We start from the raw sequence: 23,043 nt of genomic DNA, 5'->3' as shown, positions 1-23,043 counted from the left end.
CGCGATGGCACAGGGCCACGCGTGCAGCCAGGGCGCAAGCCCACCGCAGTGGCACAGGGGGGGGACCGTGGCGGTGGTGGCCACGGTGGTGCCACATCCTGGCTATGGTGGCAGGGGGACAGCTCTGGGGGGGGCCACAGCCCCCGCAGGGACACGGCGGCCCCGCGGTGGCCCCGGCGGGGCGGGGAGGGCCGGTGGCTGGCGCCTGCCCCCGTCCCGTCTCCTTGGAGGCTCCACCAAAACAACAAACAAACCTCGGCCCCGCGCCACCGCCTGCGTCCGCAACGGGTGGCAGGGCCACCGCCGCAACGTCCCCGTGTCCCCAACCACCCCCCCCCCAGCCCCCCCCCGCCACAAGCGAGGTGCCACCCTCCTCGGTACCCCCGTGGCGAGGACCCCAGCCCCACCGTGTCCCCCACCCCGCGGTGGCCACGGCTCCTGCTGCACCCATGGGTGCCACATGGCTGGGTTCCCCCCCTCGTGTCCCCCCCCCCCACCCCCCCATCATGGGTGGCCCCTGGGGATTCCCGGGGGGGTTCCCGGTGCCCAGGGGACGGCTGCAGGGACAGGGGCACGTGGCGGGGGGGGGCATGGGGGTGAGGGGACAAGGTGACACATGGTGAGCCATGGGACAGGGGTGACACTGGGGGGGTGGGGACAAGGGTGGGGGTGATGTGGGGGTGCAAGAAGGGGGGGAGGGGTGGGGTGACAGGGTGGGGGTGACAGCGGCAGGACCCTGGGGGTGACACAGGGGGGCAGGACCCGTGGAGGGGGGGGACAAAAGTGACAGAGGAGTGACACAGAGAGCAGGAGGGGGGGGGTGCAGGGGGGGGGACAAAGCACATGGGGGGGGGGACAGGCCTGGGGTGACATGGGGGGGGCACAGAGGAGGGGACAGGGGTGGCGCAGGGGCAGGATGCTGGAGGGACAAGGGTGGGGTGGCAGCGGGGTGACGCAGGGTGACACGGGGACAGGACCCTGGGGCAGGAGGGGGGGACACCTGAAACAGACCCCCCCGGGGTGAGGGGGGGGGCAGGACCACTGGGGGGACGCAGGGTGACAGGGGGTGACACTGGGGGACAGGGGGACACCCCGGGAGGGGCACCGCCTGGGGGACAAGGCTGGGGACACGGGGTGACACTGGGGGGGGGCGGGGGTGACACCGGGGGGGGCACAAGGGACAGGCAGGGGGGACGTGGGGACGGGGGGGGGGTGTGCAGGGGTGACACCGGAGTGACACCGGAGTGACCCGGGGGTGACGCCCGGGGGTGACCCGCGGTGACCGGGGGGTCACAGCCCCGGGTGCCCCCCGCTGCCGCCCCCCCAAGCTCCGGGGGGGGGGGTGACGTAGCTCCCGGCCCCGCCCCCCGATGACGCGATCCCACGACATGGCCATATAAGGGAACGCGGCATGCAGGCCCCGCCCCCCCGCGAAGAGGCCCCGCCCCCCAGCCCCCGCCCATCCCGGGGGGGGGGAACGGGACAGGACGGAGGGGGGGGGGCAGCATCCGGAGCACCGGGAGCGGGATGGGGGCAGCGGGAGGGGGGCGGGGGGGTTACAGGGACCCCCCCCGGGGGGGGCACAGCAGGACCAGTGGGGGGTAATGGGGATTTGGGGGGGGTAACGGGGATGGGGGGGCACCAGGATTTGGGGAGGGGTAATGGGGATGGGGGGGGGATAACAGGGATTTGGGGGGGGGCACTGGGATTTGGGAGGGATGCTGTAGGATCCAGGCTGGGGGGGGCGGGGGGCACAGCCCCCTGGGGAGCACAGGGGCTGGGGGCTGCATAGGGTGGGGGGGTCCCCATGCTGGGGGGGGCACAGTGGGTGCATGAGCCCGCGGGGTGCGCTCACATCTCTTTATTCCCCCCCCCAACCCCAAACAAGGGGACACCGTGGGGACACCGTGGGGACACCATGGGGACACTGTGGGGACAGGGGGGGGCCAAGCGCCCCCCCCCCCCCCCCCCTTTAGAGCAGCGTGGCCAGCTCGCAGCCCTCACCGCAGCCCCCGCGCCCCCCCGGCCTCTGCCGCCGCCGCTGCTGGGCCCCCTCCCTGCGCCGCCCGTGCTGGGGGGGGCCGCCCGGACCCCCCAACGCCTCCGCCGACACCGAGGTCACCGGCGAGGAGCCGCCGCCACCGGGCTCTGCGGGGAGAGAGGCAGCGTCCGGCCCCCGAGCGACACCCCCAGGGTGCCCCCCCCCCCACCCCCAAACCCTACCAGGTGCCTCGAGGTCCCCCCCTATCCCCAAAAGGCGGTGGTGGCCGGGGGGGGGGGGGGCATGTGATAAAAGGGGGGGGGTCTCACTCACGCTGCTGCTGCCGCTCGAGGTCCCGGAGGGCGATGGTGGAGAGGGGCCGGGGGGGGGCTGCGGCGCGGTAGAGCTGCAGGGCGGCCAGGAGGTCGGAGGCCAGCGTCACCTCCGCGTCCCACTCGTAGCTCTCGTCCACCGAGGTGTCCCTCCTGGGGGGGGTTACAAGCGTTAAGGGGGGGGTCCCATCACCCGCCACCCCCTCCCCATGGCACGCTGTCACCCCCCCGTGTCCCCAAGGAGCGCATCCTCACCTCTTCCCCGCGCCGCTCAGGGCTGGCTCCGTGCTCACCTTGCCCTCCTGCCAGCTGCCCCCGTCCCCCGGGGGGGTACCGGGGCCGGGCCCCCCCAGGGACGGTGCCAAGGAGGGGGGGCGCAGGAAGGAAGCGCTGCCCCGGCCGCTGCTCTGGCTGGTCAAACTGCCCCGCGGCAACTTCTCCGGGGGGGGCACATCCCCAGTTTCAGTCCTGCTGCCGGGGGGGGCACCACGGTGGGTCGGTTCCTGGGGGGCCGGCCAGGCGGGGGGGCCTGGCAGCGAGGCCTTGGCGGGGCCCAGGGGCAGCTTGGGGGGCTGCAGGAGGGTGGCGGCGGGGGGGGCCGCGGCCTTGGCACATGGGTCCGTGCAGTCCGGCCCCCCCCCGGGGTGCTGGGGGGGAGTGGGGGGCTGCTGCGGGGGGTCCTCGGGGGGGGGCCAGTCTCCGTCCACGCACATCTCCTTAAAGAAGGGCAGGCTCAGGTACTGCAGGATGCCGCTCGGGGCCGGGGGGGCCGCGGCAGGCTGGGGGCTGGCGGTGGCTGGGGTGGGGGGGCCCTGGAGGGGCAGCGAGTCCCAGCGGGTGCTGGGGGGGCTGGGGCTGTAAGGCAGAGTGGCGGCGGAGGCCACGGGGCTGACGTCGACGATGCACAGGGCGGCCGCTTCGGCCACGGGGCTGCTGCTGCCGTAGCCGAAATAACGGCCCCGACGGCGGCCGGAGGGTGCGGGGGGGTCCCCGGGGGGCCGGGGTCGTAACGCCACCCCCTGATGCCAAACGGGCTCCTTCTCCTCCTCCTCCTCCTCGTCATCCAGTTGGGGTCCCCTGGGTGCTGGGGGGTCCCGGGGCGGGGGGGCGAAGGCGCTCTCCTTCTGGGTGGTCTCCACCACGAAGCGGCCGTCGGGGCCGCGGCGGATGCGCTCCAGGGGGCCGGGGTCCCCGCCGTGCTCCCCGAGGTGGCTCTCGTAGACGGCGTAGCCGGATCCGGCCCCGGCGATGCTGAGCCCCAGGCTGGTGCCGGCTTTTTCGCCCCAAAGCAGCGCCCGGCGTAGGCTGGGGCAGGGGGAGGGCTGCAGCTTCAGCTTGCTCGCCACACCGGCCGGGCTACCAGCGCCGTGAGAAGGGCTGGAAGGAAACGGGCAACGGCTGCGGGATCCCCGTAGCGGCTCGTTTGGACCCCCCCCCATAATTAGGGGGCTCACACTGGGCATCCCCCGGGCGGTGCCGTGCCCTGCAGGACGTGGCAGCACTGCTCCGGGTGCTCACTGCTTGCTTGCTTTGGCCACGAGCCCCCTCTGAGGGGAAAGCGGAGCACCCATGGGTGCCCCGAGCCTGGCCCCGCTCCCAGTTCCTGCCCCAAGCCAGTGGATGGATGATGATGATGATGATGAAGATGGGGGGGGGGAGCATGGGGTGGCGCGACTTACTGCGGAGCAGGGAGCTTCTGGCTGGGGGAGAAGACGAGCGGTGGATCTGGAAGGTGATGAGAACACACAGGGATCGCACGGCCAGCGACGCATGGCGATGAGGAGGAGGCGAGAGGAGAGGAAGGAGATGGCAGCCACCCCCCCGCAGCCCCCCTGGCCCCATCCCCACGGCTCGAGCCCCCCCAGGAGGCGCAGGACGCGGCCGGCTCCTACCTTGCCTTCGCTTCTGGATGCGCGCGGCACGCCGGCGGTTCATGATGCAGGCGGCCACGGTGCTGAAGATGACGGCCACGCTGAGGAAGCAGATCCCGCCGATGACCCCGGCCAGCACCGGCTGCGGGAGCAGCTCGGGGAGCTGGGTGCGGGACGGGTACACCTCCATGCCTGCGCCGGATGGGAGACGGAGCTGGGGCACCCGCTCAGCACCCCAGAACAGCCTCCAGCACCCCAGAGCGGCCTCCAGCGCCTTGATGGCACCACAGAGGGGATGGCAAAGCCTCGGGGGGCTTCAGGGGGACCTGCAGCCTCTGCTCCCAAGGGTGCTGGCAGCAGGGCCACCAGGCAAGGCTCCCCTGCCACCCAAAACCAAAGCCACACAAGAGATGTGCACGGGGATGAGCACTCCTGCAGTGCCTGATTCTCAGGATGCAGTCCCCGGTCTAATTTTGGGGCTGGAACCCCTAAAAGGGGATTTTCGTTTAGGGCAAACTCCTCCCTCCCTCGGTTCCTGCCTCCCAGCTGGAAGAGCGGGCGGGCGCAGCGCAGCCCCTACCTGCCGTGGAGACGTTCACCGTGTTGCTGGGGTCGCTGATGTAGCTGCCCGCGAAGGCCACCAGGCGGAACTCATAGAAGGCGTCCTGGGGGGGGGGGGGGCGAGCAGAGCGCCGTCAGCCTCACCCCCACCTCTCTGCGTCCCCGTGGAGAGCCCGGCGAGACCCCCAACCCCTCCCCGGCCACGCAGCACCTCACCTTGATGAGCCCTGGCACCAGCACCTGGCTCTCCGTGCCGGGGATGGAGCGCTCCAGCACCTCCCAGCCGCCCTTGTCCTGCCGCAGCTCCAGGGCGTAGCCGCTCAGCGCCACCGAGAGCTGGGCCGGGGGCTCCCAGCGCAGCAGGACCCCCCGCGACGTCTCGTTGGCGCTCAGGGCCTGCGGCGGGGACAGGAAGACGTGCACGGTCATGGCCGGCGGCTCCGGAGGCACTGTGGTCACTGGGAAGCCTGGGGAGAAAGGGGACGCTGGCACGGGTGGCGTGGGGAGGGAGAGCGGGGTGGAAACTGGAGCTTCGGGGGAGTTTTGGGGGGGGCTACGAGGCACCCTGCTCTTACCCCTGGGCACGGAGGTGACGATCTGGCTGAAGGGGCCGCTGCCCAGTTTGTTCTGGGCCAGGACGCTGAACTGGTAGCTGGTGTCCGGCTGCAGGTTCTCCACCAAGAGGTGCTGAGCCCCCGGCGGCACTGAGAGCGACACCCAGTCGTGGTGGGCGCGGGGCGGCTGCTTCGCCCTGCAGGGAACAGGGGGGGAGCCCTGAGCCCGCGGCCGAGGGACGCCAAGGGGCTGGGGGCCACCCGGTGCCACCCTCCCACCCCCCGGGGGGGACTCACAGCGGCGTGTACCAGACGCTGAACCTCTGGAAGTAGCCCCCGTCAAAGCCGGGCTCCCAGGAGATGTTGGCCGCCAGCAGCAGCGGCAGCACGGAGACGTTGGTGACGGCGTGGGGACTGGTCCCTGGCACCCAAAGGAGAAGAGAAACCGCATGGGACGGGGGCAGCTCGGATAACCAAAGCCCAGGAGCGTTTCTAAACCTTCCACCCCCCCAATTTTCGGGGCTCGGCACCCGACGCCGCCCCCACCACTCACCCAGGACGTGGACCGAGGTGGCGGTGCTGACGCTGGCCACCGGGTTGGTGGCCGTGCACTCCCAGCGCCCGTGCTGCTCCTTGACCAGGGGACGGAAGACCAGGCTGCCGTTCCCGTCCACCTGGGCACCGCTCTGCCCTGCGCTGCCCACCTGCGGGGCAGGGACACCCTGATCGTGCTGATATCCCCATCCCAATCCCTTGTCCCCGTCCCCATCCCCTGTCCCCGTCCCCATCCCCTGTCCCTGTCCCCAGCACCTCCGCAGCGACCCCACAGCCCCCAGACCCTCGCAGGACCTTGATCCACCCCCCTGGGGCTGATTCGGACATAGAGGGGCAGGATTTTGCCCTCGTTTCCTAAAAAAACCAAAGGTGACACCAGCAAAACTCCCCTCCCGTGGGACCCCAGGGCTTCCTGCGGGGACAAGGACCCGGGGACTACCCACGTGATGATGTCCCAGGACACCCAGTGTGCTCCTTACCTTCCCCCAGGTGATGGTGGGTGGGGGGTCCCCGTGGGCCACGCAGGGGACCACCAGCTCCCGGCCCACCTCCTGGAAATATTCCTCCTTGGGGCGCACGGTGAAGGCGGGGGGGTCCTGCAAGAGCCACGCACGGTGCTGGGGATGGTGGCGGGGACACGGGACACCGGAGTGTTGTGTCCCCCGTCGTCCCCCCCCCAAGTCTGTCCCCACCTTGAGCAGGACGCGGGTGGGTCGGGAGGCGCCGGCGGTGCCGTAGCTGTTGTAGGGGGTGCACGTGTACACCCCCAGCGCGTCGTCGTTCCCCGTGGCGATGACGATGGAGCCGTCGGGTCGCGCCGACCAGCCGGGGAGCTGGTGGGAAAGGCGTGGGGGTGATTTCGGGGGGCTGCGGGGTGCAGATGAGGGGGTGGGGGGGCAGTGGGTGGCCGTACCTTGCCCAGCTCCAGCGGGCGCCCGTCCCGCGTCCAGCTGACGGAGAGCAGGGGGGGGTTGGCCCTGGTGGGGCACCGGATCACGCCCCGCATCCCCTTGGGCAAATGGGTCTCTGGGAGCATGGTGGTCACCTGCGCCGGATCTGGGGGGAAGGGGAGACACACGTGGGGTGCTTGGAGGGCGCTGGGGACACCACGGAGGCCGATGGGGGCACCCCCGGGCTCTTACACAGCACCGTGACGAAGGCTGAGGCTGAAGGTGGCTTCCAGAGCCCGTTGCTGGCGACGCAGGTGTATTTGCCGGCGTCGTCCGGGGTGGCTCGCTGCAGCAGGAGGCTCCCGTCCACCAGGATGCGCACCCGGGCCTGGAGGTGGCTGCGAGGGGAGGAGAGGGTGGGAGTGAGGGTGGCAGCAGGCACCCGGGATGGGTGAAAGCTCTCCGGCACGCACCGTGCCCCAACGCAGCCGTTGGGGATTTGGCGAGGTCCCCGCGCCTCCGACGGCCACCAGGAGCCCGCGGCCACCTCGGTGCCACCCCCGGCACCACGTCCCCGCCCTACCTGAGGTGGAAGACGTTGCTGCTGCCCTGGAACCAGGTGTAGGTGAGGTTCCCCGGGTACGCCTCGGCCTGGCACGCCAGAAAGGCATCCTGAGAGATGTTAACGGTGACGTTCTGCGGCGGCACCACGATGACGGGCGGCCCTGCAGCAGGGGGGGGGACACGGGGGGACAGTGAGGGGCCTGGGGACCGTGCCACAGACCCCGTAACGCCACCAGGGCTCGGCGAGCGGCCCCGCTCCTACCTTGCACGAGCACGCGGGTGGTGTGGGTGATGGTGCCCTCCTTGCTGGAAGCGTGGCACGTGTAGGTGCCCGCGCTGGCGCGCTCCACCACGGCGATGCTCAGCGTCCCGTTCCTCACCTGCAACGGCACCGGTGGCCACCGAGGCTCTCAGGACCGTGGCCCCGTGGCCAGGGCTCGCTCTCCAGCCACGTGGAGAGCGTCGCTGTGCCCCCTGAGACTCGCCCCCCGACCCCAAAGTTCCCCCTGGGGGATGTTGGCACTTCGCCGTGCTCACCTGCACCGCGTCCCCGCTCTGCACGGCCAGGTCGCTCCGCTTCCAGATGACCACGGGCTGGGGGTTGCCGACGGCCGTGCAGGTGAGGCTCAGCGCCTCCCGGTCCCGCACCTCCACGAAGGCTGGGGGGGTCTCCAGGAAGGTGGGGGGCGCTGCGAAGGCAAACACAGACCCTCGGTCCTGGGAACGAGCAGATCCAGCCCCAGCCCCACCAGCTGCAGCTCCTCCTGTGCTGGGGGGATGATGAAATCCTCCCCCTGTCCTCACTTCACAAAGCCAAGCGGAGCAGGCGCAGGCACAGGGCGCACCACGACCGCTCCCCCACCCCAAATCCAGCTCTCAGACCAAGCTCAGCACCCCGAGAGCAGCACAGGGCAGGGCAGGCAGCAGCCTGGGCTCGTGCTGGCAGCTCCAACCCGTACCGTTGACGGTGAGGTGGATCCAGGTGCCGTTCTGGAAGTCGGCGTCGGCACTGGGCCGGTCGAGGAAGAGCACGCGGCACTCGTACCAGCCCTGGTCCTCGGCACGCAGCAGGTCGATGCGCAGCGAGGCGCCTTCCTCGATCCGCACGCGACCTGCCGAGCCAGAAACATTTGCCCCAAGCGGTTTGGGGACGTCCCCGTGCCTGGGGCCACCACCTCCGCAGAGCACCCGCCCATGCAGGGGCCTCCCTGTTCCCCCAAAGCCCTCGGGCTGGCAGCAAAATCCCTCCCCGCTGCCTTTTGGCACCCGCAGCCTCGGCTCGGATCTCCCCCGGGGCTCCCCCCTCGGGAACCCTGCTCAGCCCTGGCACCTTCCTGCTCCCGGTGGTGCTGTGGGGTCTGGATGAGCCCCTCGCCTGCTCTGGGGGCACCAGGGGGCTGCCTGATGTGGGGGAGCTCGCCCCGAGCCGGCCCCTCTGGTGATGATGATGATGAGGAGGATAAGGACCTCAAGCAAGAGCAAGAGCAGCCCCCTAATCCCCCGGGCTATTATCAGAGCCTTAATCGGCTCAGGCATGCAGCAGGCAACAGGCTCAGCACCACCGGGGTGCGCTCAGCACCGCGGCACCCCCAGACCCCGCTGCACCCCCGGCTCAGCCCTCTGCGTGCCCTCACCCGAGGTGGCCCCTTGGGACCGCGGGGCAGGGCCACGGTGGTGACCAGCACCCAAAGGTGTCCGGGAGCAGCACCTTTGCCGGGGTTTCCCTCAAATTAAGTTTTTTTGGAACACCCCCAACAGCCCCAGCCGGAGCTGGGTGTCCCCAGAGGTCCCCACACGGGTGCTGCACCCGGCCAGACGAGCCCAGCGAGGAGGAGGAGGAGGAAGAGGAGGAGGAAGAGCGGCAGGACCCGGCAGGCTGGTCGGGCAGGGCGGTTTGGGGACGGGATCGGCGCAGAGACGCGTTGTGCGGACGCAGCACAGCAACACGTGCTCCCCAAGTTTCTTCCACCCCCCCCAAAAAATATCTGCTTCTCTGGGGGCTGATGGACGTAGCCGGGTGCCTTCGGCCTCACCCTGCGCCCGCAGCGCCAAGCAGCAGCGCGAGGGCCCCGAGCCCTGGGCCCCACAGGCTGCTGAACAAAGGTCCCTTTGGCAGGGCTCCGAGAGCCCTGGGGACGCCCCCAGCCTCTCCCTAATCCCCCCCTCGCCGGCCCCAACCCCTCCTCCTCCTCGCCCAGCGCCCGGCCGATAACAAAACCCCAGAAAAAAAAAAAACAACAAAACCGCCGCTGCCCTCCCGCCCCGCATCCCCCAGCGCCTGGCAACCGCCATTCAAAAGGGGACACAAAGGGGACGCGGCGGCTGGGGACCACCGGCACCAGTTGATGGCAGAGGGGGGGGGAGAAACGGCCCCGTCGCCCCCCAGGGACACGAGGGGCTTTCAGGGGCGCAGCCCACCCTCGTCCCCGAGGTGTCCCCAAAGTGCCTGGGTGACACAGGTGGCGGTCAGGGGCTTCCTGGGTGACACCTGAGCCGCTTTGCCTGCTCCGAGCTCTCGGCTGCGGGGCTGAGCCTGGGGGCCCCTTGCCTGACCCCAGGTCACCCCCCCGGGAGGATCGAGGGCCAGCTGCCACCCTGCAGCCCCCCCCATAGGGTCCCCGTCCCCTCCGTCCCCACTGCCAAGCCCGGTGGCAGCACCCCGGGGTGCTGGTGGCACCGTTGGGGACATGGCTGGGGGCTGGCGGGACGCGGGGAGGGCGCAGCAGGATGGGGCCGAGCCCTTTGTGCCGGGGGGGAAACCTGAGATCCCGCAGGTAACGGGAGCCGGGGGGCCCCCGGGAGGCAGGTGCTGAGGATTTGGTGTCACCGCGAGGTTTGGTGTCACCGCCGATCCCACGGAGCCACCCGGGAAGGTGCTGGCAGCGGGGAGCACCCCAAAATTGCTCCTGCCCTGTGCTGGCGGCTCCTTCCTCACCCCTACCTGTGGCCGGGCTCCACCTGCGGCACATTTTTTTGGCAGTTTCGGCCGCCGAGGCCGGATCCCGTCAGACCGGGCCCCCCCCCGTTTGGCCTCGAGCACCCGGTGGGGGCGAGGAGCGGCCTCCCACGCCGCGGCCCCGCTTGGCCCCAAATCCCGGCCCCGCCGAGTGGCTTCACCCAAATCCCTTCCCCGAGCACGGCTCGCTCGGCCGAGGGGTGCAGGGTGGTGAAGCCATCCCGAGTGGGGTGCCCGGTGCTCCCGGTGCTCCCGGTGCCACTCACCGAGGTACTCGGGGTCGACGCGGGGCGAGTAGAGGCCGAACTTGATGAAGATGGGGAGGACGAAGCCGACGCGCACCCACTCGATGACGTAGAGCGGCGGGCGGCTCTGGCGGGCGCCCAGCAGGTCGCAGCCCAGCACCACGCTGTCCCCGACGCGGCCCACCACGGCCCCACTCGGCCCGCTGCCTGCACGGGGCACCGGGGACACCGGTAACACCAGTAACACCAGTAACACCAGTAACACCAGTAACACCAGTAACACCAGTGGCACCGGGAGCACCGGTGGCACTGCGCCCCCTCCTCCCATCCCATCCCTTCCCATCCCGTCCATCCCATCCCGTCTCACCCTGTCCGGTCCCATCCATCCCATCCCATCCCGGTCCCCGGTTCCCGGTTCCCAGTCCCGGTTCCCGGTCCCCGCTCCCCTTACCCTCAGCCCCGGTGCCGGCGAGCAGGCTGAGGAAGGCCGCACGTAGCCACCACCGCATAGCCCAGCTCCCCGGCCCGCTGCTCCCGGTGGCGGCGGGGACAGGCGGCCACCGAGGGGCGGGCGGGGAGATCACCGGGCACCGGCGACCGGTTACCGGCTGCCACCGGGGGTCAGGGCCGGAGCTCGGCAGGGCTCGGCCGGGCTGCCCGCGGCGCTCTGGCCCCGAACCGGGGGGCGCTGGGGGCTCCTCATGCCCGCCCCGGGCCCCGCGGCTCCGCTCCGCGCCCCGCGCCGCCGCCGCCACCGGGCGGCCGCCGCCAAAGCCACGGTGGTGGGCGGGGCGTAGTCAGGCCCCGCCCCGTCGCGCTGCCGATTGGCTGTCGGCTCGGCAAGGGGCGGCCAATAGCGGGGCGGGGAGGGGAGGAGGGGGCGCGGGGGGTGATGGGAGGTGTAGTTCTGGGGGGTGGGGATGGGGATGGAGGGGACAGGGGTGGGTGACACGGGGTGGGACACGGGTGGGTGGCATTGGTGGCTTATAGGTGGGTGACACGGGTGTGGACACCAGTGTAGGACATGGGTGGGTGACACTGGTGGGTGACACTGGTGTGGGACACTGGTGTGTGGTGGGTGACACTGGTGGGTGACTGGTGTGTGACACAGGTGTGGGACATGGCTGAGTGATACTGGTGTGTGACACTGGTACGTGGTGGGTGACACTGGTGTGTGACTGGTGTGGGACACGGGTGTAGGACCCTGGTGTGTGACACTGGTGTGCCGTGCCGTGCCACACCGCACCCAGCCCCATGCCGGGGACCCCCCCCACGTGCCACCCCACGGCACACCCATGACCGCCACCAACCCGCGGCCGCCCCCCGTGACCGCCCCCACCCCGGGGCTCTCCCCGTGCCCTCTCGCACCCCGGCCGTCACCCCTCTAATCCCCTCCTCACCCCGTCCCCTCCGGCCACCGGAGCCGTGTCCCCGCGGGGCTGAGCCGGAGCTGGGCCGCCCGCCAGCCCCGGGGGCTCTGCTACTGGGGGCACCGGTGTGGGGTCACCCCCCTGTGTCCCGGTCCCCCCGGTGCTGCCCGGCCACACGTGGCTGTGCCGGGTCCCTCTTGGCATCACCGCTCGGGGACGTTGGTGCTGAGCCCCCTGTCCCGACCCCATCCCCGGGACGGGGGTCCTCCCGTGCCCCCCTTTTGGCCAGTCCCGGCGCGGCCCCCGGCGCACGGGAGACTATTAAGGCCAGAGCTAAAGTGAGATTTGTTCAAGGCAGTAATTCTGCGGGTAAGCTGCTTTCCGGCACCTCGCAGCCCCATGGGAGTCCTGCGGCTCCCTGGGCTTAGGTGCCGTGGTTGGACCTCGCTGCCCCGTCCCCGTCCCCTTTTGTGTCCCCAAATCCTCCACGCGGGGCCTTTGCCCCCCCGCCTCGCCCCAGCCGCTCGTGTCCCGGGATGGGGCCAGGCAGATGGGTGACCCCAAATGTCCCTTGTCCCCATGTGGTGCCACAGGCCATGGTGTCATCCACGGGGGACAGACACGGACGGTCCCTGAGACCCCAACCCAGGGTGCAGGGTGGCACCGAGGGCAGCTCTGTGCCACTTTGGGGTGCCCGCGTCCCCACAGCCACCCTCCTCCCATCCGTGCTGGCTCCCAACCACCCCAAGCCACCACCCTCGCGTGTCATTTCTGGGGGATGATAATGGCATTTTGGGGTCTCAGGGGGATGTCTGGGGACACTGGGGCTGCCTGGTGGAGGTGACAGCCCCCCAGACCCCCCACAACCTTCCCAGCGGGGGCCGTGCTGGCACCCGGCGCGTGCCAGGCACTCCAGGCCATGTGCCCTGCGCGCGGGAATGGGGACGGTGACGCTTCTGGCACTCCGGATTTAAGTGCCACCAAGGTTAGGAGCAGCTGAGAAGAGATTTTCAGGATTGGGCTTTTGGACGGAGATGCCTAAATTCCAGCTAAGCTCCCGTTTAAGCGTCCACGTCCCGGGCCGGCCCTGGGGCGCTGACGTGGCCGCACGGCATCGCCGCTTTGGCGAGCGACCAGCTCCGGGGCTCGCGGGGTTGAGACCCGGGACGGGGTCCCCACAGCACCTCAGGGTGCAGCCGCAGGCGTCCCCAACCCTGGGGCGCCCCGAGGAGGCTGTCGGGGGATGCCTGGGGATGGAGGTTTGGTGCCGTGGCGTTAGGGGATGGCACCAGGTCGCCTGGATAGCTGGCGCAGGGGGGTCCCTGGTTGCAGCAGGGGTTGTGTTCGAGCCACGAGGTGGAAAGAAGCCACCGAAAAGTCCTTTAATGGGGGGGGGGACGGGGTGGATGGTGGCACCGCAGGGCTGGGCAAGGCTCCCCGAGGACATCAGCGCGAGCATCTCCTTCCACCTCTATCCGGCACACGCTGCTCGGGGAGAAACTCCAGCTCACGCCTCCTCGGTGTCCCTTCCAGCGCTGCAGTGAGGCAGATCCATGCAAAATTTGGGCTTTCAGACCCCACAGCCGGGCCTGCCGTGGCTCTGCGGCACAGGAAGCCCCCCTGGGGGGTTGGGGGGGGGGGGCTGCACCTACCTGAGGTGCTGGTGGAACTGGATGACGGCTTGCTCCTGCTCCCGCGTCTCGATGGAGCCCGGCCGCAGCCTGCGGATCTCCCGGATGGCGGCGGCGCCGCTCAGCGCCTGCGCCTTCACCAGGTAGCACGCCAGCATGGTGCCCGTCCGCCCGTGGCCCAGCAGACAGTGCACGGCCACCGCCTGGCCGGCGCAGCTGTGAGGGCCTCGCCTGCCACTCGGTGTCACCTCCACCCTGGTGTCACCTCCACCCTGGTGTCACCTCTGCATTGGTGTCACCTCCAGCTTGGTGTCACCTCTCTCTTGGTGTCACCTCCATCTTAGCATCACCTCCCTCTTAGTGTCACCTCTACCTTGGAGTCACCTCTCTCCTGGTGTCACCTACACCTTGGTGCCACCTCCGCTTTGGTGTCACTTCCCTCTCGGTGTCACCTATACCTTGGCATCACCTCCCGCTGGCGTCACCTCCACCTTGGTGTCACCTCCCTCTCAGTGTCACCCCCCTCTTGGTGTCACCTCCACCTTGGCATCACCCCCCTCTTGGTGTCACCTCCCTCTCGGTGTCACCTCCCTCTCGGTGTCACCTCTACCTCGGTGTCACCTCCCTCTTGGTGCCACTCACCCTGGCATCACCACCCCATGCCGGTGCCACCTACATCACCCCCTGGGCATCACCCCCTGGGCATCACCTCCCCCTCGGTGCCACCTCCCCCTCGGTGCCACCTCCCTCCTGGTGCCACCCCCTTGCTGTCACCCCCTTCGGGCGGCCGTACCTCCCCGCGCCCGTTGGCCTCCTCCACCAGCTGCAGGAAGCTCTGGATCTGCCCGGGCGTCGGGGGGCTGAAGTCGGGCACGCGGATCCGATGGAGCTGCACCGCGGGGCAGCAGCCGTGGTGGGGGGGGGGCCGCTCCGACAGCGACACCAGGTGCCGCACGCCCTGGCCCAGCAGGAACCGGTAATGCCCCGGTTCCCGCGGCATCGCCAGCCCCGCCAGCCGCCCCTCCGCCACCCACGAGAAGTTGGGGGGCTCCACCATCGCCTGCGGGGACCGGCACCGGGGGCCAGAGCTGCCGCGCGCCCTGGGGAGGGGGCTGGGATGGGGAACCCTGGTCAAAATCTGGGGACCTCCGGCCGTGACCCTCCAGCACAACAGGGAGGGGACCCCCAGGTTGTACCCCCTAGGACCCCCTGGCCATGACCCCCCAGCACCACAGGGCTGGGACCCCCAGGCTGTGCCCCCTAGGACCCCCCAAACAGACCCCAAAATCCCAGACCAGGCCCCCCAGGCCCCCAACCAAGCTCCCTACGACCCCCCCTCAGGGCCCCCAACACCCCTAGCCCAGACCCCCCCAGGACCCCCAGCTGGGCCCCTCAGACCCCCTGCCCATGCTCTCTGCCCTACCCCAGCCCCCTTCTAGCCCCCCCAGCCCCCCAAACCCCTGCAACCCCCCCCCAACCCCCCAGGCCAACCTCCCCCAGCCCCCCCCACACCCCCCCCATCCTCCCGGGCCGGCTCCCCCCGAAGCCCCCGGACCCCCCCAACCGGGCCCAGCCCCCCCAAGCCCCCCCTGGACCCCCTCCCGGACCCATTTTTGCTTATTCCGGCCCCAAAAGGGCCCCTGCCCCCCCCCCCCCCCGCGCCCAGGCCCGCCCCCGCCGCAGGCCCGGCCCCGCGGCCTGCTCCGACCGGGGGCCCCCGCACCGGGCCCGGCCCCCTCCGGAACGGCCCCGGGACCCCCCCCAGCGCCCCCCCCCCCCCCCCCCCCCGGGCCCCGCCGTACCGGGGAGGCCGCTCGGGGGGGGGGTGGCGGAGCCGGGGCCCGGCAGCGGCTGCAGGGAGCGGAGCCGGCACCGGGAGGCGGCGGCGGCGGTGCCGGGGCTGCAGTGACCCGGGGGGGGGCACCGGGGAGCTGCCCACCCCCGGGACACCGGGACACCGGGGCTGGCCCCCCACCCAGGGACACCGGGACACCGAGGACGCACCCCCCGGGATGTCAGGACACCGGGACTGCCCCCCCCAGGGACACCGGGACCCCGGGGCTGCCCCCCCCAGGGACACCGGGACACCGGGGCTGCCCCCCCCCGGGACAGTGGGACACCGGGGCTGACCCCCCGGGACACCGGGACCCCGGGGTTGCCCCCTCCCGGTGCTTTGCCCCCACCCTGCTGCCATCTCTGTGTCCCCCCCCCCTCCCGTCCCCTTTGTCCCCAACCTCGGTGGCCCCCCCCGGTTGGGAAGCCCCCACTCAGCCCTGCTCCATTCGTACTCATGGAGGGGACACGGGGGGGTTGTCCCCAGGGTGGGACAAGGGGGGCACCTCTCCTGTGGTCCCCCCCCAGGGATAAAATCCCCCATGGCCACTGCTTTTCAACCCCGTTTCTTCATTTATTTGGTGCTGGGTGGTTACACGGTGGTGAGGGGGAGGGGGACATGGGGATGGGGACATTGGGACAGGGATGGGGACATTGGGATAGGGACAGGGATATTGGGGTGGGGATATTGGGATGGGGACATGGGGATGGGGACATGGGGATGGGGATATTGGGATGGGGACATTGGGATATGGATAGGGATATTGGGACGGGGATATTGGGATGGGGATATTGGGATGGGGACATGGGGATGGGGACATTGGGATAGGGACATGGGGACATGGGGACACACGACCCCGGTGGCAATCGCAGCCCGCTCGGGGCAGGGCAGGGCTGGCCCTGGGGTCACCCCTTGAGGTACACCTCGCCGTGGATCTTGTAGGGCAAATTCCTCCAGCCGAAGATGGGGGCGGGCGAGGGGCTGTTGTACATAGCATCCCTCACCTCCCCGGTGGTCAGCTCCCTGTCCCACATGTAGACGGCCGAGATCTCCCCGACGAAGGACTGACGGACATCAAAGCCCCCCCCGAAGTTGTCCTGCTCCTGCCCCAGCAGGATGACGGCCTCGGCGCCCACCGCGTAGTCCTTCTGCAGCCCCTTGCGGGGCCGGGGCTTCCCGTTGAGCCAGAAGCGCGCGATGCCGGTGGGGGACTCCCAGCTGGCGCAGGCGTGCTCGCTCTCCGAAAAGCTCTCGGGGACGCGGAAGGTGACGAACTGGCCCCCCACGTAGAAGCGGTACTCGGTGGGTTTGGGCTTGAAGAGGAGGATCTCGTTGTCCTGCGCCTTGGTGGCGTAGGAGAAGAGGCTGTGGGGCCGCGTGAGGTCGGTGTAGGAGCGCAGGCACACGGTGAAGTTGAGCAGCGGCTGCTCCGGCTTCGCCCGCAGCACCACGTAGGAGTCCTTGGTCTCCCGCGGGAACACGAAGACTTGGTTCACCAGGTCTGGGAGAGGGGACAAAGAGGTGGCTGCTCCTGGCACCGGGATGGCATCCGGCCAGATCCACCCCGGGGGAAACGGGGTGGTGAAGTGCCAGAAAGGAGGGCACCGCCAGACCCCGGGGTGGCCTCCACCACCAGACCCAAGGGTGGCATCTACCACCAAATCCAAGGGTGGCTGTCACCACCAGACCCCGGGGTGGTCTCCACCACCAGACCTTGAAGTGGCCTCCACCACCAGCCCCAGAGGTGGCCTCTGCCATCAGACCTCAGGGTGTCCTCCACCACCGAGAGCAGCCACGTGCGGGCTTCTGATGCAGGGCGCCAGGGGCACGCGGTGACAGCTTGTCCCCAGCCACCCCCTCGGTCCCCTCCCTACCGTTTATCCACAGGTCGTAGGTGGCCACAGCGGTGCCCCAGGGGCCGGTGGCCGTGCAGGTGTAGGTGCCCAGGTGGGACTTGTTGAAGGAGCTGAAGATGAGGACGTTGCTCTGGCCTTTCTGCAGGGGCTCCTGGCTTCCTTTCTTCTCCCACAGGAACTCCTTGACGCTGAGTTGGGGGTCACTTGGGGGTGGGGGGGGGGGACACCCCGGGGGTGGCCGAGCTGTGGGGTTGGGGGTGGGGGGGGGACGACCCTTACCTGGCGTCCCCAGTGACCTCGCAGGACAGCATCAGCTGGTGATACATGGTGGGTGCCGGTGGGTAGGGCTGGATCCAGGTGGTCATTTTGTCTGCAGCACCCAGACACAGGGACTGGGCTGGGTGGGGGGACACCCCCCAGCCCCCCACCACCCCCACGGGCATCCCCGCGTCCCCCCGTGTCCCCCCTCTTGCAGTCCCTGGTGTTGCATCCCCACTGCCTTTCCCCCCCCTGCTGCACCCCCCACCCCATCCCCTCTCCCCGGGTGACCCGGGGGGGCTCCTGGCGCAGCCCCTCCACCCCTACCTTCCAGGGCAGCGAGGCCGAAGAGCCCTACAAGGACGAGGAGGCAGAGCCACGGTGTCCCCATGTCCCCACGCACCCCCCGAACCCAGGCACCGGCACCGCTGTGGGGGACGAGGGGGACCCGAGAGCCACCGTGCCGCGTCCCCGGGGGCCGAAACCCTCCCTGGACGGGGAGCAGAGCGCTGTGGTGTGATGTCTGCGCCCAACCTTTGTCACCAAGTGCTTGGGGACGTTGACCGCTGCGGGGGTGTTTGCTGAACGCCTTTGGGGACTGGTTTGCTTCAGGGGTCGTGGCCTTGGCGAGCTGGCGGGGAGCCTGGGGACATGTGTGGGGACAGGGGACGTGGCCCTGGGGGCTTCCCCTGAGCCTCGTGTGCCCATCCCAAATCATTCCTGCTATTCCAGGTGTGTGCCGGCCCCATGGATCCGTGCCCTTCAGTTACTGCTACAGCCCCCCGACACATCCCACAGCCCTGGGGAGCTGCCCAAAGCCCCCCCCAGCCCCCCTTTAACCCTCCACATCCCCAGGAATTTATTTCTGCTCACACCCATCCCGCCAGCCTCGCACGGAGAAGCTCTTGTGTTGCTGCTGGTTTATTTGATTTATTCATAATACTGGAAGGGGACGAACTTGGGTGTCACCGGGGCAGCACGAGGGGGGCGTCGGGCAGGGAAGGGGCACCCCTGGGTGACTCTGCCAGGCACGAGGGGACAGCGAGGGGACAGCGGGGGCTGAGGTGGGCTCTCAGCGCCCCAGAACCTCCCGGAGCCGCGGTTTCACCACCACGTCCCCCTTGGTTTCGTAGCTCAAGCTCCTCCAGGCCAGCAGGGCGGGCGGCAGGCGCAGGGACTGGTAGGCGGCTCGCATCTTGTCCGGGGACAGCCCCGCGTCCCACAGGTGGACGTCGGCCAGCTCGCCCGTGAAGGAGTTGTAGACGTCGAAGCCCCCCCCGAAGGCGTCCTGCTCCTGCCCCAGCATGATCACGGCCTCGGCGCCCACCGCGTAGCCCCGCTGCAGCCCCTTGCGGGGCCAGGGCTTCCCGTTGAGCCAAAATTCGGCGATGCCGGTGGCCGACTCCCAGCTGGCGCAGACGTGCTCCCAGTCCCCGCGGCTCTCGGGGACGCGGAAGGTGACGGACTTGCCCCCCACGTAGAAGCGGTACTCGGTGGGTTTGGGCTTGAAGAGGAGGATCTCGTTGTCCTGCGCCTTGGTGGCGTAGGAGAAGAGGCTGTGGGGCCGCGTGAGGTCGGTGTAGGAGCGCAGGCACACGGTGAAGTTGAGCAGCGGCTGCTCCGGCTTCGCCCGCAGCACCACGTAGGCATCGCTGGGGTCGGTCCGGAAGACGAACACCTTTCGGTAGAGGTCTGGGAGGGGGGGGGGTGACAGAAGGGATGCAGTGGTCTCCGAGCCAACCCCCCTGGGGGATGTCCCCGCTGTGCCTTTGGTGCTCCAGCATCCCCCAGAAGGCTCCCAGAGCTGGCCGGGGGCATCGGATGGGGCTGAGCCACCGCGGTGTCCCCAGGGATGGGGATCTGGATGGGACCCCCTTGGCTGCCCCCCCTTCATGCTCCCACACCCCAGGGCTCTTCGCTCCCTGCTCCTCACCCCGCTGCCAGCCCTGGTCCCCCCGCTGTCCCCCTACCTTCTTGGGCGGTGACACCGCTGAGGCCAGCGAGGACGGCGAGCCACAGCCGCAGGCTGCCCATGGTGCTGGGTGCGGCGGTGGGTGCTGGCACCCAGGGGTTTATCGGCTGCCCTGGGTGGGAGGGAAGCGGCGTCCCCCAATCCCGGCAGCCTGGCACGGCCCGGAGGGGGCGATTTCACGCTGTCATGGGGCCACGAGACCCTGCGTCACCGCCGGCACGGGGCTCCCCTGGAGCCGTGCCCTGGGCGCGTGCCCCGGTGCAGCTTCGGGCCACCGCAGCCCCGGGGAAAACTTCCCAAATTTGAGCCCAAAGGCGCCCGTTGCCCCTCATCTGTGGCTCTTGGCCACATCCCTGGGCTCTGCTGGCCCCATCCCTGCATCGAGGCCAAAGGGATGGAGGCTGGGACCGGAGCCGTGGGCAGCAGGTGGCAGAAGAAACCGCGGCAAACCCGAGAGGCTGAGGGTCTGCTGCAGCCTTGGTGTCCTCCGAGGGTGTCTGAGCATCCTCCCAGGGTATCCGTGTGTCCTCCCAGGGTGTCCGTGTGTCCTCCCAGGGTGTCCGTGTGTCCTCCTCGGAGGGTGGTTGAGGCTGGGGGGCAGGCTGATCGGGGAGCTGGAGGATTTCAGTGCTGTGGGGATGGCCGGGGGGATGCACGAGGATCCAAACCCGTCCCCAAACACCCCCAGGACAGCCTGAGACATGGCATGAAGGCACTGGAGGAACCAGGGGGGGGGCTGCGTGGGGGCAAATTGGGCTCAGCAATGAAGGTGCAGGGCTGGGGGGTGGAGGTCTGGGCTTGGGGAGCGAAACCGCGCTGCACCCAGCTGTGGGCGCCCAACCCCTTTTTGGGCTCAATCTCCCTTATTTTAACAGGGACACCCCCAGCCCCTCGGGGGTCAGATGCTGGGTGCTGGTCCCTGGGGGTGGCTGGGGCCCCCCGGTGCCTTTCCCTGCTGTCCCCCCGCCCCGAGCTGCTCCAGCTCCTTGCCAGGCTCTTTGGCACCCGCGCGCCTCATGACCGTGGCCATCCCTAATGGGAATAGATGAGCCCCGGCCAAACGCCTCCAGCTCCAGACATAAATCACCCGGCTTCCTGCTAACAACCCGGGGAGAGCGGCTCCAGCCTCGTTAACGTCTCCCCCTAATTTGAAGGCACGAGGAGCGGCCGGAGGTGATGGATGGCGCTGCAAAGCCGGCGCTCACCGGGGCCGGGCATCCTCAGGAAGCGCTGCCCTGTCCTGCCCCGTCCCCCAGGGCCTCATCCCGGCCACCTCTATGTCCAGCAGCTGATGGAAGCTGATGGCGTGGGCAGCAGCAGGGGAGGGTGAGGATGGGTGTGGAGCACGGGTTTTGGGGACCCCCCCTCACCCCATTAAAGCAGGCCCCGTGTGCGGCTCTGGCAGGCTCATTTATTGCAGATAATCTCCCCCGGGTGATCACAGACAGGGCGTTTGTCTCGGCTTGTGGGGAGAGAGCCAATAATCCCCCGTCGGTGCCGCCCGTGGGGATAAAACACCGCTGCTGCTGCCCTTTCTGCTGGGGCTGACCCCTCCCGAGGGGCTGCGGGCACCCCGGGGACACGGCCGTTGTGCAAATCGGGGTGGCTGGCCCCAAACGGGGTGGCTGTGGGTGCTGAGAGCCCGGTGATGACCCCCAAAAAGGAGCACGATGGAGCTGGTGGCCACGCTGAGGCTTTCTCTTGGCACTGCTGGTGGTCACAGGTCAGGAGGAGAGGGTGCCGGGGGGACAATGCCACCCACGGGTGGCGGAGGACCAATGTCACACACAGGGAACTGGGCTCTGCCAGCCCCCTGGGGATGGTGCCGGGGTCCAGCTGCTGTTTTTGGGGTGCCGGGGGTGCTCAGAAGCCGCCGTCAGCGCCCACCTTGCGGTGGCAGAGCCCGGTGGCCAGCAGCACGGCGGGCGCCAGGCAGCAGTGCAGCACCCCCAGCGCCTCGCACAGCCCCAGGGCGTAATCAAACCTCTCGAAGATGCTGCAGGTGTACCGCAGCACCTCGGCGTACAGGAGGAAATCCACGGCCAGCCCCACGCCGTAGGGCGCCCAGAGCACGAAGAAGAGCCAGCTCGCTCCAACCCCGGACCCCCAGCCCCCTCCTCGCCCCGCGCGGACCAGCGTGGCCACCAGCAGCGTGGCCGGCAGCAGCAGGAAGACGCAGAGGCACGAAGCCAGGTGCAGCAGGTAGACGGGCGAGAAGATGTCGACGTTTCGGCGGATGCAGCTCGCCTCCGGAGCCGCCACCGTGCCGCCGGCGAGCGCGGCCGGCACGGCCAGCAGCAGCGCCCCGAGCCAGATGCACGCAGCCAGGCGCTGGCTGCGGGGCTCCCAGCAGCTCCAGACGCCGCTGCAGCACCCGCTGGCCACCAGCAGCCCCTGGGCGAAGACGCTGCAGTGCCACAGCAGCTGGGTGACCTTGCAAGCCCCCGCGCCCAGCCGCCAGCCCTGCGCGATGCCCGCCGCCACCGCCGGCAGCAGCGCGGCGAAGAGCCCGGTTGCCACCGCCAGCTGGGCCACCAGGGCTCGGTGGCACGGCCACGCGTGGGGACGCTTGGCCAAGGCCACCAGCAGCGTGCCGGTGGCCAGGGCGGCGGTGACGCAGGTGGTGGCCAGGAAAGCGGGGGCTGCGCGCTGGAAGAAGGGGCAGTAGGCGTTGTGGCAGGGCTCGGAGGCGGTGTAGTCCACCAGGTAGTCCTCGTTGATGGTGAAGTTGCCCAGGAGGTCCAGCAGGTCCGCGTCCACGAAGGTTTCGTTCTGCAGGACTTTGGGGCTCTGAGGAGGAGATCGGGGGGGTGTCAGGTGCCCCCACGGCTGTGGGATGGCATCTGAAGTGTCCCCTCTGATGGCCGGGGGGGGGTTTGTCCTGCTCTGGAGCTGCCACCCAAGCGGGTGTGGGGACGGCTGGCGCATCCGCCTGCGGCATTTATCGGGGAGGGACACCCTGGGCGCAGGGGTCTGCCCAGTGCTGATACCTCGGGGCTGTGGGCTTGGCCACAAGGTGCAGGAAAACCCAAATTTCCTTACAGCCTCCGAGGTTGGTGCGAAGCCAATGGTGCTGTCTGTAAGTGAGCATTTCCCAGCTCCGAGACTCAGCACCCTGCACCCACCAGGTTTGGGGGAGATGGGCAGGGACACTGGGGGTGCTGGGAGGTGCTGGGGCAGTGCAGGAAGGGAAAAGCTCAGCAGACGTGGGGAAAAGCTGGAAGCGGGCTCACCTCAAGATGCTTCTCTTTGAAATTCAGAGAAAAACACCCACTCCGAGCACCCGGCAGGATGGGAAACGGGTGGAAGATGGGGAGGGGAAGCAGCGGGGCAGGGAGAAGCACTCACCACTGGGATGCAGTTGCCCATGATGTGTCCCCCGGGCTGTTAACTGCTCCTCCAGGCGCTGCGAGGGGTGGCTCAGCTCAGCCACGCGTGCTCGCCGGTGGGCACCGTGCGCCCTTGCACGCCGGTGCGCGCTCACCCACGCGCGCTCTCCGGTGGGTGCTGCGCACGCTGGCGCACGCGTTCCTGCTCACTCCTGCTCCTCCGGCTCCACGGGGATGAAGGACTGCGGGGCCGAGATAAGGGCTGCCTCTGATAACTGCTCCCT

General features: G+C 69.8%; 5 protein-coding genes across 8 annotated transcripts; all 5 read right to left on the bottom strand.

The window, feature by feature from the left end:
- Positions 1 to 1,846: 1,846 nt before the first annotated feature.
- Positions 1,847 to 11,288, bottom strand: IGSF9 (immunoglobulin superfamily member 9). The gene is made up of 20 exons (XM_084500242.1): positions 10,961 to 11,288; positions 10,531 to 10,716; positions 8,268 to 8,420; positions 7,846 to 7,997; positions 7,571 to 7,688; positions 7,328 to 7,469; positions 6,997 to 7,142; positions 6,768 to 6,910; positions 6,547 to 6,687; positions 6,334 to 6,450; positions 5,853 to 6,003; positions 5,597 to 5,720; positions 5,321 to 5,496; positions 4,962 to 5,212; positions 4,765 to 4,849; positions 4,206 to 4,376; positions 3,993 to 4,038; positions 2,569 to 3,690; positions 2,315 to 2,466; positions 1,847 to 2,148 (listed from the first exon to the last, which is right to left on the bottom strand). The coding sequence occupies exons 1-20, from the start codon at positions 11,016 to 11,018 to the stop codon at positions 1,973 to 1,975; spliced, it is 3,810 nt and encodes a 1,269-aa protein (XP_084356368.1). The 5' UTR covers positions 11,019 to 11,288; the 3' UTR covers positions 1,847 to 1,972.
- Positions 11,289 to 13,247: 1,959 nt separating this feature from the next.
- DUSP23 (dual specificity phosphatase 23) lies at positions 13,248 to 15,602 on the bottom strand. Of its 4 annotated transcripts, none has more exons than XM_084500636.1 (4): positions 15,313 to 15,602; positions 14,304 to 14,570; positions 13,532 to 13,713; positions 13,248 to 13,414 (listed from the first exon to the last, which is right to left on the bottom strand). In XM_084500636.1, the coding sequence occupies exons 2-4, from the start codon at positions 14,565 to 14,567 to the stop codon at positions 13,387 to 13,389; spliced, it is 474 nt and encodes a 157-aa protein (XP_084356762.1). In that variant the 5' UTR covers positions 14,568 to 14,570; positions 15,313 to 15,602; the 3' UTR covers positions 13,248 to 13,386. The 4 variants fall into 4 exon arrangements, with proteins under 4 accessions (XP_084356762.1, XP_084356759.1, XP_084356760.1 ...); XM_084500633.1 differs by having other exon boundaries at positions 14,304 to 14,622; positions 15,313 to 15,601; XM_084500634.1 differs by having other exon boundaries at positions 14,304 to 14,610; positions 15,313 to 15,601.
- Positions 15,603 to 15,893: 291 nt separating this feature from the next.
- LOC311425116 (serum amyloid P-component-like) lies at positions 15,894 to 17,991 on the bottom strand. Its single transcript, XM_084500638.1, has 4 exons — positions 17,786 to 17,991; positions 17,480 to 17,570; positions 17,219 to 17,388; positions 15,894 to 16,845 (listed from the first exon to the last, which is right to left on the bottom strand). The coding sequence occupies exons 1-4, from the start codon at positions 17,847 to 17,849 to the stop codon at positions 16,250 to 16,252; spliced, it is 921 nt and encodes a 306-aa protein (XP_084356764.1). The 5' UTR covers positions 17,850 to 17,991; the 3' UTR covers positions 15,894 to 16,249.
- Positions 17,992 to 18,373: 382 nt separating this feature from the next.
- On the bottom strand, positions 18,374 to 20,684 carry LOC311425117 (serum amyloid P-component-like). Its single transcript, XM_084500639.1, has 2 exons — positions 19,429 to 20,684; positions 18,374 to 19,150 (listed from the first exon to the last, which is right to left on the bottom strand). The coding sequence occupies exons 1-2, from the start codon at positions 19,490 to 19,492 to the stop codon at positions 18,531 to 18,533; spliced, it is 684 nt and encodes a 227-aa protein (XP_084356765.1). The 5' UTR covers positions 19,493 to 20,684; the 3' UTR covers positions 18,374 to 18,530.
- A 137-nt stretch (positions 20,685 to 20,821) lies between these two features.
- Positions 20,822 to 23,019, bottom strand: ACKR1 (atypical chemokine receptor 1 (Duffy blood group)). Its single transcript, XM_084500637.1, has 2 exons — positions 22,779 to 23,019; positions 20,822 to 22,220 (listed from the first exon to the last, which is right to left on the bottom strand). The coding sequence occupies exons 1-2, from the start codon at positions 22,797 to 22,799 to the stop codon at positions 21,294 to 21,296; spliced, it is 948 nt and encodes a 315-aa protein (XP_084356763.1). The 5' UTR covers positions 22,800 to 23,019; the 3' UTR covers positions 20,822 to 21,293.
- Positions 23,020 to 23,043: the final 24 nt, after the last annotated feature.

Source organism: Aythya ferina (assembly GCF_964211825.1).
Source record: "Aythya ferina genome assembly, chromosome: 29".
Classification (NCBI taxonomy): domain Eukaryota; kingdom Metazoa; phylum Chordata; class Aves; order Anseriformes; family Anatidae; genus Aythya; species Aythya ferina.
The sequence above is the reverse complement of the archived record's forward strand: the minus strand, read 5'-3'. Positions and strand labels throughout refer to the sequence as shown.

Bases quoted from the DNA above. Each gene is read 5' to 3' on its own strand.
- IGSF9 (XM_084500242.1), bottom strand. From the start codon at position 11,018: ATGCGGTGGTGGCTACGTGCGGCCTTCCTCAGCCTGCTCGCCGGCACC. The intron at 6,451-6,546 runs GTGGGGACAGAC...TGGCTCTTGCAG, and splicing joins CCACCCGCGTCCTGCTCAAG to GACCCCCCCGCCTTCACCGT. The intron at 4,850-4,961 runs GTGAGGTGCTGC...CCCCCCCCCCAG, and splicing joins TGGTGCCAGGGCTCATCAAG to GACGCCTTCTATGAGTTCCG.
- DUSP23 (XM_084500635.1), bottom strand. The intron at 13,714-14,303 runs GTACGGCCGCCC...TGCGCCGGCCAG, and splicing joins AGGCCAACGGGCGCGGGGAG to GCGGTGGCCGTGCACTGTCT. The intron at 13,415-13,531 runs GTAGGTGCAGCC...GCCTCACTGCAG, and splicing joins CAGTTCCACCAGCACCTCAG to CGCTGGAAGGGACACCGAGG.
- LOC311425116 (XM_084500638.1), bottom strand. From the start codon at position 17,849: ATGGGGACACCGTGGCTCTGCCTCCTCGTCCTTGTAGGGCTCTTCGGC. The intron at 17,389-17,479 runs GTAAGGGTCGTC...CCCCCAACTCAG, and splicing joins GAGGTCACTGGGGACGCCAG to CGTCAAGGAGTTCCTGTGGG. The intron at 16,846-17,218 runs GTAGGGAGGGGA...CCCCTCTCCCAG, and splicing joins CTACGACCTGTGGATAAACG to ACCTGGTGAACCAAGTCTTC.
- LOC311425117 (XM_084500639.1), bottom strand. From the start codon at position 19,492: ATGGGCAGCCTGCGGCTGTGGCTCGCCGTCCTCGCTGGCCTCAGCGGT. The intron at 19,151-19,428 runs GTAGGGGGACAG...CCCCCCTCCCAG, and splicing joins CGGTGTCACCGCCCAAGAAG to ACCTCTACCGAAAGGTGTTC.
- ACKR1 (XM_084500637.1), bottom strand. From the start codon at position 22,799: ATGGGCAACTGCATCCCAGTG. The intron at 22,221-22,778 runs GTGAGTGCTTCT...TCTCCTCCTCAG, and splicing joins TGGGCAACTGCATCCCAGTG to AGCCCCAAAGTCCTGCAGAA.